The sequence below is a fragment of the Tursiops truncatus genome, chromosome 4 (genome assembly GCF_011762595.2).
Source record: "Tursiops truncatus isolate mTurTru1 chromosome 4, mTurTru1.mat.Y, whole genome shotgun sequence".
Classification (NCBI taxonomy): domain Eukaryota; kingdom Metazoa; phylum Chordata; class Mammalia; order Artiodactyla; family Delphinidae; genus Tursiops; species Tursiops truncatus.
The window spans coordinates 73,118,584-73,130,728 of NC_047037.1; the positions used below are offsets into that span (position 1 = coordinate 73,118,584).

At 41.1% G+C, this 12,145-nt stretch overlaps 1 protein-coding gene across 3 annotated transcripts in view; it reads left to right on the plus strand.

The window, feature by feature from the left end:
- The window catches only part of OSBPL11 (oxysterol binding protein like 11), a 98,727-nt gene extending 96,926 nt beyond the window's left edge, over window positions 1–1,801 (plus strand). For all 3 annotated transcript variants that reach the window (XM_073804122.1, XM_019923096.3, XM_019923095.3), the window contains one exon: window positions 102–1,801. In XM_073804122.1, coding sequence (XP_073660223.1) covers window positions 102–141 — 40 coding nt within the window. In that variant the 3' untranslated portion in view covers window positions 142–1,801. The remainder of the gene's footprint in view (window positions 1–101) is intronic.
- Window positions 1,802–12,145: the final 10,344 nt, after the last annotated feature.

Genomic DNA, 12,145 nt, shown 5'->3' on the forward strand with positions numbered 1-12,145 from the left:
ACAGAATTCCATTTCAATGAAGGCATTGCATCTAGTTTTGGTTACTGATTCTGAAAATAATAAAGGAATGGTTCTTTAATTTATTTTTCTACTTGTTTCAGGGAGATGCCTGGGTTTATCACAAACCACTTTGGAAAATAATTCCAACAGTACAACCCGCAGAGTGACACACACTATCTAAGACTCGACCAAATGAACTTCTCTATTTACCCTAAACTCTCTCAGAATGGAGTCATTGCACTGAGTGACCTGCTTCCTGATTGCACAGACTGAAACTAACTACACACGAATGTACCAATTAGGGCACCATAGAACTGCAGCAAGACCAAAGTGTTGAAGAAGCACGATGGACCTCTCACCAAGCCGTTCATGTGATGTGAGCAATATCATCTGAAGCCCTTTCACCTGAATTATTAGATGATTAATCTTTTATCCAGTTCCTTCTCCAAAAGCTAAGTTTGAATCCCCTCTTTTTGCATGGGGGCAGCAGATAAACACAACAGTGAGAACTCAGTGATTTTGATTTCTTTGTAGTGAAAATTGAAGTCTCTTTCAGAGTTTGTGCTTTGCTTTCTGTCAGTAACTGAAGTATTCACTACTCTTACAACAAATCAAGAGGAGGAAGAAGATGACCCAGAAGTGGCTTCAGCCATTGTGCCTGAAATCAGTGTTAAAAAAAAAGTCAACCAGGTTGTCATAACAAGGCATTCTGTTCCTTCAAAGAGACTGTGTGCCTGTGTCTGAGGAACTTATCCATTATCCACCTCTGTTAGAACTCTCTTTTAAAAAGTATATTTATAAATTGATTAGAATTATAACCATGGAGAATTTTTTCTTCTGAGCATTTTAATATACTTGAAAACAACATTGACTTGAAAAATTTCAGAGCATTTTTCAATACCTAGTTTTATTAAATATTATACTTGAGAGACAGTTTTTTAAAATGTGGTCATGTCAGTATGATGAGATTTTGGCCCTTCTCAAGAACTGAGGCATTAAAGAACAAGCAAATATTAAAAAATAAGACTTACTGTTTTCCTTACCTTTTTTTCACTTGTAGGTTAATATTCAATATTACGTGCTATCCCTCTGGATAAGTATGCTTTATCTTACCTCTGTTCACTCAAAATTTAAAACAACTATTCATATTTGTCAGTAATTCAGAAGTTATATATGTGACTAAGTGCATGTATGGTATGTTTTGTTTTTTCAAGGAAACGCAAATGCTGAAGAAACAGTATGAAATAAAAAGGTGTCAGGAAAAAAGATATCAGGAAGTTATATTCAGGTACAGTCTTTTTTTTAAATAAGTATTTTATTGAGGTTGAAGAATTGCTGGCAATTAAAAGAATAGTGCTAATTATGGCTTTCGTCATTCATTCAAGTATTTATTTAGCACCTACTTATGGTGCTCAACACTTGTTACTTCAAGCTACCTTAATTTTCCAAGAGTGGTGCCTTACTCTGTTTCTTCTGATGTGGTCTTCCAATCGGTGTGTGTAACATATACCTGTTATTCATCAGCCATTGTAAGTGGCTGTATCTGTTGCATCATCATAAGAAGCTTAAGCTTTGTGCTCTGATAAACTGTGTTTTATTGAAGGGGGCTAATAGGATGAAAACAGCAAAATAATAATTTTTTTCAACAAATTGTAAATTATAAGAAGATAATTGGTTAATGTACAACCATTTTAATGATTCCCCTGTTCATTTTTGCTGTGAAATGCACTGAAAAATCTCAAAATGAGTTATAGTTCATGTGTTGGGAAGATTAAAAAATAATAAAACTAGAGAACAATGATGCCTTTGTCTGTTTTGTGAATGGAGAGAAATAGAAAGTTTATATTTAGCGGAGTTATTGCCCTGTTCATTCGAGAAGGACATTGATTTAAATCCTTACCTTCAGGAATCTCTTAGGGAAATAAGGGAGTAAATTTAATAACAATTTTTTAAAATTAAAATGTTATAATTTTACGACTTTTAAATAAACTGGAAATAGAGCAAGAATATAAAATGAAACTAGAGGTTTTTGTTTTGTTCTTTGAACCGTTTGAATGCCCATTTATTTCTTTGAATTTTTGAACCATTTTAAGAATTACTGAAATATGATTTTTTTAAATTCTTATTAAAAGTACATTTCTGAGTAATTGAAATCTCCCCCTCCTTGACAGGAGTGAAATAATACCACTTTAGGGTAACTGTTTTACCTTGTCCTCTTCTTGACATCTGCTGCAGCTTATTCACTTAACAAAAGGTACAGGCCTTTTCTGGTTTTTGTTTTTGTTTTTGTTTCGTTTTGTTTTTTAATCTACACCTTGTTAATATTTGGCCAGGGAAACAAGTCTTTGTAGCAATTGTATCTCTCTCCTTTGGGCCAAAGTTTTAAATGTACACTTTCCTTCTGGCTATTAGGAATTGTATGTTAAGAAGTCCAAGACTAGAAGTGAAAAGAAGAGAAAATTCTGACCTTTAGATTGTGTTTTGGGAAAGGTATGGGATCTACATATTGATTCACTGAATTCTGCAAGTTGTAACCAACATCACCTCTAATACCTACTTGTCGCCAAAAATAAGAAGAAGAAGAAGAAAAGTATTGAGTCCCTTCACTCCACAACAGCCCTGTGAAATTGGAAAGTCACGGATGGCTGTTCAAACTTTACAGATGAAGAAATTATTGCTCAGAAAGTTTAGCGCTCACTTCAAGTCACTTAGCTAGACCTTCATTCATTCAACAGATATCTGCTGAGTATTCCTTTGGGGCTGGGTGGTGCATTGGACTCTGATGTGGCAAATACTCTCCCTATCCTCAGAGACTTGGATGAGGGAAGAAGCTAAAACTTAATTCCTGAGAATGGGATGTTGACACAGGCAAGGCTATTGGTCTTTCCAAATCCCAGAAAAGCATCAGTGTACCTAGGTAATGTGGAAGGCAGAGTTGAGCAGTGAGCTGAAAACAACAGGGTTGGTTCAAAGTCTGCATAAGAAGCCCCAAACAATGCATCCAGGTGACTAACCCTTGTTCCACCCTACAAGAGACTCTGGAGAGATTGAACCAGAACAAATTGGTTCTGATTGAACCAATTCAGATCTTTCAGCCCCTTCCCCTATCCCATTCCCCAAATATTGGCAGTCAGGCTTATACCCTTAGGCGAGAGATTAACAGATCCCTTTTAGGAGAACAACTCCAGAAAAAAAAAAGTCCTACAATATATTTGAAGGGTCCACCAGCAAAAAGCTCAGCTGACAACCCTGTTAAGTACTTTACAGTAAAGCCAAGTCAGCAGTTCCTCCAACATAACCCTCCACCCTCTCACCAATACATTACACATATCCATCGTCCACCACACTGTATATATAGACAACATATCATGGCTCGTTTTAATAGCTAAGGATCAGCAGACATTTGAGGAAAGCTTCCAACATGAATAAAAGAGAGATCAAAACAAACAGGAGAAAAGAAATTAGAGGAAGCAGATAATTCAGGAAGTCAGGGGAAGTAACTTCAGAAAAAATTAAATCTTCAGGCAGATGAGATGATATTGTTTCCACAAAACATGAACAAAATGCTATTTTTAAAATGGACTGTTCAGAGAACAAGCACAGGTCTTGGAAATTTAAAATATGATAGTTCAAATTAAATACTCAATACATGGTCTAGAAGTTAAGTGAGAAAAAGCTCTCAGCAAACAGAACAAAAGAATGAACAATGGACGATAGGAGAGAAATGCTACGGAAATGAGAGAAGCAATCCAGGAAGTCTTGACATGTAACTAGTGGGGATTCCAGGGAAAGAAAACCAATGGAAGGGATGATACTATTTTGATATATGTATATGTGTGTATGATGTGTATGTATATATTTATGAAAATTTCCCAGAGTAAATGATGTGAATCCATTTGAAATGCCATGAATACCCTGCACAACAGAGAAAAAATAAAAGCCCAAGCCAAAGCACATCATGGTGAAATTTCATAACACTAGAGATAAAGAGAAGATTCTAAAAAGAGAATGGCATCAGCCTTCTCAATAATATCCCTGAAAGCTAAAAGACAAAAGAGCAATTTTGCCTAGCATTTTGTCCCCAGCCAAAAGACAAATCTGACATGCAAGATTTCAAAAAACGTTTATGCCAGCATTTCCTTTTCTGGAAGCTATTAAAGTACATGCTCCAGCAAAACATAAGAAGAGGGAGAAAAAAAGCAACAACAACAGGAATTGGAGAAGATAAGAGATCATGAAAAACAGAAGATCCAACAGAAGAAGTCAAAGAGGGGCATCAAAATCTATCTCACTACAAGGATGTCATTGGTCTCAGTTCTAATGAAGTTCATATAAGATGAGAATGTTTTGTACATTGCAATACTTAATATATTTGATTACTTTATATATTAATATATATATCAGTTATCTGAATTTTAATATTCTGGGGTTATTCAGCTGTTCTTCATATGTTGGTGTTTCCTCTCATGATCAGTTTTCTGAGAATGCACCACATATCAACGTTATGTGGACTACTTCCAAAAAGCCAGAATATTGCAAGTGGAATCTTGTTTTAGATCCATGGATCTTTCATCTTTTTAACAGTTTTGTTAATGTATAATGGACTTAAAGTATACAATTTGACAAGTTTTGACATATGTCTCCATCCATGAAACATCACAATCATGATAATGAAAATATTTATCATTCCCAAAAGTTTACTCTTACACCTTTGTAATCTCTCCTTCCCACCTCTCCCCTCTCTCCACCTCTTTCCCATTTCCAGGGACTACCTGTATTGGTATCCTCTTATAAGGACACTTGACACTGGATTTAAGGCCCACCAGGATAATCCAAGACAATGATCTCATCTCAATATCCTTAATTACATTTGCAAAGACGCTTTTTCTAAGTAAAGTAACATTCACAGGTTCCAGAAATCAGGACGTCACCAATCACCAGTGGTGATTTTTGGAGATCACCATTCAACCCACTACCTCATTAATCTGCTTTATGTCACATGAATTAGTTTGAGTTTTCTAGAATTTTATATAAACAATCAAACAATATGGTCTTTTGGGAGGGCGTCTGGCTTATTCCGTTCAATATAATTATTCTGCGATTTATCCATGTTGTTTCGTGTATCAATAGTTTATTCTTTTTTATTGCTGAATAGGAATTCATTGTTTGGAATATACCACAATTTGTTCATTCATTCACTGGCTGATAGATACCTGTGGCTGTGTCCCCAGCACCTCATCCCTCCTCAAGTGGAAAAGAAAAAACTCCCCCTTCCTCCACCCCTCCAGGCAAGGAAATGGCTATTCCCGTGAGAGAGTTCACCTGGCCTTCAGAAGAAGCTGAATCAGGCACTCTCTGCCCCTCAATCAGAGTTTGGGACCAGAGCTGTGTCCCAACCACCTTCTGCTACTAACTGGTTGTTAGCAGTGACTGTGGGCAAGTTGAACTGCCTCTCTGGGCTTCTCTGTCCTCATCAGAAAAATGACGGGGTTGGATTAGAGGATCTCTGAGATAATATCTTACCTATGATCTCCAGTTTGGGTTATTTACACAGGAAAAAAAGAAAAAAAAAAAAACCCTCCTCTGCCATTCCCCTCAGGGCTGAAGTTGGTGGTTTCTGGGATTAATCAGTTGACTCAGATCTCTGCAGTGTCAGCGCTTTTCCTTCCTAACAAAGGGGAGAGGTGAGGATGGTAGGGCGGCTCAGAGACACTCCTGGTAGAAGCAGAGATCTGACTGATTAGGGCCCAGCTGCAGACAGGGACACAGTGACTCCTGCTGCTTGCCTCTCAATCTCAAGGAAATGATTCTCAGGGTCCAAGCTGGGGTCCTCACAGGACCAAGCCCGTGGGGAAGGGGCTAGGGAGGAGGGCCCACCTTGGGATTGGGGAAGGGATGCAAGAGGAGACAGCACTGGCCAGCATTCCACCGTAACCATTCTACCATTCTTACCTCCCCCCTTCCTTGCAGTTTCGGGGAGAATTCCTGTGTGAGGAGTTGCCTGCAGAAGCTGGATGGGCTTTCTTTGGGCCTGCTTGGTACAGTGAGAGCTAGGGTAGGCAGGCCTGGCTGGCTTTCATAAGTAAAAGTGTGGTTGGCTATTATTTGTTTGCTTGTTTTGCCTTGTATGCTACGCCCCTCCCACTCATTCACTAGTTCAGCAGACCTATATGCTGAGTGCAGGGGACACAGAGACGTGAGGCATGTCCCACCCCATTCTTACTGCTGAGTTCATTAGCCCAGAAGAGGAGACAGAGCTAGTAAACAAGATGAGACGTGCCAGAACAGAAAAAAGACAGCCTTCGATGAAGAGGGTTAATGAGTATGTGGGAAGGAGGTCATGGAAAAATCCCAAGTCGAGAAAACAACCAGTCTAAACACAGGGCAAAGTACATTCAGTATAAATTTACTTACTTACAATTATTTCTCGTATTTGGAAGGTCCTTTATTCTATAGATTCAATAAAAAGGGCAAAATAGTTTAGGGAGAAACAATTTAAAAGCTACCCAAAGGTCATCAGTCACAAAAGCTTACATCTCTTGCCTGTTTCTTGCTCACCTTACTGAACGTGTGTTGGACAGGATGCTTCTCAGGCAGAGGGAAGATCCCAGATGCTGCTCCCTGTCTCCTGTGTCCTGCCCTCCCTTAATTCTGCTCCTGAGTGTCCGCATTCACAGCCATGCCCCTCCCCTTGCTTTGCTACCCTGGGAACCACTGCTCTCTGAGGGGTGGTTGGCCAGTTGGCTGAAGAAGAATAGGATCCCCCTTAGGAGGGCTGTGCCTCTGATAAGTGACAGCAAAGTGTTCCCGTGTGGCAGTCCACACAGCATGGGGCAAATGATACCAGAAGTTCCAAGTAGAAGATTCCACGCAAGACATAAATGTTTTAAACTGATTGATGGTAATTTAAATTTTCTCACAAATGCAGCCTTCCTCTCCCCCCTCCACTTATACTGTCTATAAGAGAAACTTTAAATAAAGACACAGATAGGTTGAAGATAACAAAATGGAAAAAGATCTACCATGCGAACAAAACAATAAGCACTATATAGTTGGTGTGGCCATATTGATATCAGACAAAATGGGCTTTAAGAAAGAGTATCAGCAGACAGACGGAGACGCTTCACAATGATTAAATACCAATTCCATTAGAAAGTCATAACAGTCATGAGTGTGTATGTACCTAATATACATCTTCAAAATACATGAAGCAGATGTCACCCACACCGACACTAAAATGAGAGACGGGGGGGGGGGGGGTTGGGGCTGGTTGCTGGTCAAGGCGAAGGGTGTAGTTCCAGAGCAAGAACGTGACCTTCCCAGACCCTGGGGGGCCAGCCAGACACAGGAGGAGAATCCTGGGGAGGGGAGACAGAACCTGGGTGATGGAGAGCAGACAATGGGTGTTACATGGAGTTTCTAGGCTAACACAGGAGCTCAGTAAATATTTGTTAAACTCATGACAAAATGGAAGCCTAAATCATGCTATTCAGATATAAGAGACTGAAGTTCCTCTGGCTGGATGAGGTGGGGAAAGTGTCCACCCAGAAGGCGACTCAGCCTTAGAGCCGCCCTGGCCGGTCACCCCTGCTCCTGAGATTTTTCCCATTGAGGCCCTCCCCCAGGGGGATGCTGGAGTGGGTATCCTTCTCTTGTCTGAATCAGAAGAACAGAGAGCATCTGTATTGGAAATCTCCATGGAGTTGGCTTTGGGCTTTCCCAGACTTTAGCCAGTGAAGTGACTTTGCCTTCATAATCCAAGGAAATGTGCTTCTCTCTAGCTTTTCAGGTGAGGAATGAACCCTCGATTTCTGCCAATTGCCTCCTTTTCCAGAAGAATCTCTCTTTTTCCTCTCCCCCATCCAGAGCAGCATGGCCCAAGAGCTTGGATACTGGGTATCCTGTAAATCTGGGTTTGAATCTCAGGTCTTCTCCTTATTTGCTGGCTATGTGACCTTGTCAAATATTACCCAAGCCTGCTTCTTCCTCTGTGAAATGGGGAAAATAATGCCTGCCTTGCAGGGGCATTTCATGAAAATGTATGTAAAGTGCCAAGCACATAAAAACTTCAAGATAGGGTGTCCAAAAGATGGACCCATTAAAAAGCTCAAGATACCATTTCTTCTCCCACCCCAGGCTCTTAACATAAACACTAGTTTTGTCTCTTTATTAAAAAGAATTTCTTGGGAATTCCATGGTGGTCCAGTGATTAGGACTTGATGCTCTCACTGCCAGGGGCCCAGGTTCAGTCCCTGGTCGGAGGACTAAGATCCTGCAAGCTGGGCAGAGCAGCCGGCCAGGAAAAAAAAAAAAAAAGTTAGGTTATAGGCAGCCCCAAGGGTAAGATGTATTATCTAGTGGATACAAATATCAATTTTTTTAATAATTAAAAAAAATATTTGCCTATGCCAGGTCTTAGCTGCGGCATGTGGGATCCTTGCTGCCGCGTTTGGGATCTCTTTTTTTTAGTTGCAGCATGCAGGATCTAGTTCCCTGACCAGGGATCGAACCTGGTCCCCCTGCATTGGGAGCGAGGAGTCCCAACCACTGGACCACCAGGGAAGTCCCACAAATATCAATTTTTAAGAAATATATTATTTTGTAATAGAGCAGAGATAATTCCTCAGGTACTATCAGAGCTTAAATGAAATTTTCTGTAAATCTTCCAATGCCTATTTAGCCTAAGGAAATAACTGGTTGGGTACTCAAAGATGTTATATAAAAGGATGGTCACTGCAGTGTTGTTTGTAAAAGTCAAGCTTAGAATCAAATTATAACTATTGAGGATTATAAGATTAAATAAGTTATAGTAATTTTTTACAATACAAAATTTTTTACAATTTTTTACAAAAGTGTAGCCTTTAAGAAGATTCTGTAGAAATATATTTAATTGCATGGAAAGGTGTTCTTACTGTACTAAGTGGATAAAATAAATTATAAATTAGCATTGTAGTGTGGTTCCATTTTTATTATATGTGTGCATGATATTTGAATGGATATATGTTAAATGTGAAGTGTTCATCTCTGGGTGTGGGAGCATGGATAGCTTTTATTTTTATGCATAACTATCTTCTAATTTTCCCACAATGAACATGTATTATATGTATATGAGATAAGGGAAAATGAACATGCAATCCTTTTTATCCTTATTTTAGACACTTCAACACCCTTTTGCGTTTTCAAATTTGGTTTCTTCAAGGCCATCTCTTAAGAAGATACAGGAACAAAGTTATATCTAGGTGAACGACTTAAAATGGATATCAAAGGCAGTCTTTTTTAAAAAATATCTTGTTAGATATTGGGGTTTTTTTTGTTTGTTTTTTTTTTTTTTTTTTTTTTTTTTTTTTTGCGGTACGCAGGCCTCTCACCGCTGTGGCCTCTCCCCTTGCGGAGCACAGGCTCCGGACGCGCAGGCTCCGCGGCCATGGCTCACGGGCCCAGCCGCTCCGCGGCATGTGGGATCCTCCCGGACCGGGGCACGAACCCATGTTCCCTGCATCAGCCTGCGGACTCTCAACCACTGCGCCACCAGGGAAGCCCTATATATTTTTTTTAAACTTATTTATTTATTTATTTTTGGCTGTGTTGGGTCTTTGTTGCTGCACGCGGGCTTTCTCTAGTTGTGCCGAGCAGGGGCTATTCGTTGTGGTGCATGGGCTTCTCATTAAAGTGGTTTCTCTTGTTGCAGAGCACGGTCTCTAGGCATGCAGCCTTCCGTAGTTGTGGCTCGAAGGCTCTAGGGTGCAGGCTCAGCAGTTGTGGCACATGGGCTTAGTTGCTCTGCGGCATGTGGGATCTTCCCGGACCAGGGCTCGAACCTGTGTCCCCTGCATTGGCAGGTGGATTCTTAACCACTGCGCCACCAGGGAAGCCCCTCAAAGGCAGTCTTGAATTTTTTTTTTCACACACAAAAAAGAGGTGTGAATGAAGGGGAAACAGATGTCCCTACTCTTTTAGTATTTTGTTTGGTTGGTTTTTTTTTAGAAACCACAGATAGCACTGTGGCCTCCCCTCAGGTGATTGCTTTGTAAAGCCCCGAGTCCTTTTCCTTGTTCCAGTTGTTTAAAACAAGACAACAGGCCCCAAATGGAGTCACTTATGCTAACCACACATCACCAAACCAGGACTTAATAATTAACTTAATTATAGTTTCAGCTCTCCCCGAAATGGAATCTTAAACCAGTCAACCAGGAACTACTTGGTCAGCACTAGTGAGGTAATCTGTTCGTTAGAGCCCTGCCATCCCCTAAAGGAAAGTGTCCTTGCCACAGCCAATCCACTTTTTGCTAGTATAACTTCCTTGCCCCCATTCCCTCCTATAAAAGTTTTTCATTTTGTACAGCTCATTGGAATGCCTTTCTATCTGCTACATGGGATGCTGCCTGCTCCATGAATTGTTGAATAAAGCCAACAAGATCTTCAAAGTTTACTCAGTTGAATATTGTTTTCTAACACTACTCACTGCAGGGTGAGATGCTCACGTCACCAGCACAGAGCACTTATCCCAATGGCTCTAGGACTTAGTTTTCTGGGTATCTCAAAACTGGGAAAAGGGCACAGGATAACAGATACATATCTGTCCCTGGAAAGAAGATATCTATTTCTCCTATAGTAAATTAATAAAATAGCCTTCTGATTTAAAAATGGTTCCTGGGAATTCCCTGGTGGTCTAGTGGTTAGGACTCTGTACTCTCACTGCCGAGGACCCGGGTTCAATCCCTGGTGGGGGAACTAAGAAAAAAAAAAATTCTTGAGAATTTGCCTAGCACGGATGTTCCCTGAAAAACTGATTAAATGCCTTTAAACATTTATTGAGTAAATGTCCTAGGTTTGGTAAGAAAAAAATAATAAAATAGGGTCCTTGCCTTAAAGGAGTCTGAAGCCTAGTTGGGGCAGACCGACATATAAGTAAATAACTGTAAAAAAAAATATGAGAAAGGTCATAACCGATTTTTGAACAAAGTGATAATAGCACTTGGACATGATAACTTGAGGTTTTAGGGATGAATGGGAAAAATCGCTACCAAGCCAGAGGAAGTATCAGGAGGAGGAGAAAATTGTGTATCACAGCTTTGAACAGCCAAGTTATTTGGGCAGAAAGATCAGTTTCTCTCCTTGAAAAATTGATGACCAGACTTTGTGTACAGGGTACTTCAAGGTACCACAGTCTGATACACCCAGTGAGCGCTTCCCATCAGGGTACCATAGTGAATGCTTGTCTAGGAAGCACGTTCGAAAATTCAACTGAGGTGTTTGTAGAAAATTATCAGATATCTCCAGGGCTTCAAGAAACACTTAAGATAGAACTCAAGTACGGCTTCAGCCAAGCGCTTAACTTTTCTCAAACACTTAAAAGTGTTACCTTTTGCTAATTGTGTTACTCAACCTGCTGACAATAATTTATGCGGCTCGGATCTTTCCGGGTGTGTGGGGGGGTAGGTGGGGCGAGGAATGGAACCAATAATGGCAGGCAAGATAGAGGCCAAGAGGGAGACGTCAGATTGCGACCTCCAATTTCTTTTTATTTATTTATTTATTTTTGGCTGCGTTGCGTCTTTGCTGCTGCCTGGGCTTTCTCTAGTTGCCACGGTCAGGGGCTACTCTTCCTTGCGGTGTGCGGGCTTCTCATTGCAGTGGCTTCTCTTGTTGCCCAGCCCCGGCTCTAGGCAGGCGGGCTTCAGTAGTAGTGGCACAAGGTCTAAGCAGTTGTGGCTACAGGCTCTAGAACGCAGGCTCAGTAGTTGTGGCTCACGGACTTAGTTGCTCGGACCAGGGCTCAAACCCGTGTCCCCTGCGCTGGCAGGCGGATTCTTAACCACTGCGCCACCAGGGAAGTCCCAACCTCCTATTTCTTTTGAGTTTCAATTTTTCTTTATGTGATCACCAACCTGAATGGTTCCAGTACCTACTCTGATCTTAACCTTCCTCTTGCCTTTCTCTCTTTCTCTCTCTCAACCAGTTCTTCCGGATTCCTGGGTCTCCTGGCTTAGCAGCTGACCACTTCCCTTATAGGTCCGCCCTTCTTTCCTAGCCCCATCCCCAATTTCAGCCCTCGCCCAGGAGCCCTCTCTGCCTCAGCAGCAGCCTCGAGCGAGGCCAGGCCAGGTGGGGAGGCCGCAGGCCCAGGGGGCGGGGCCTGGCAGCG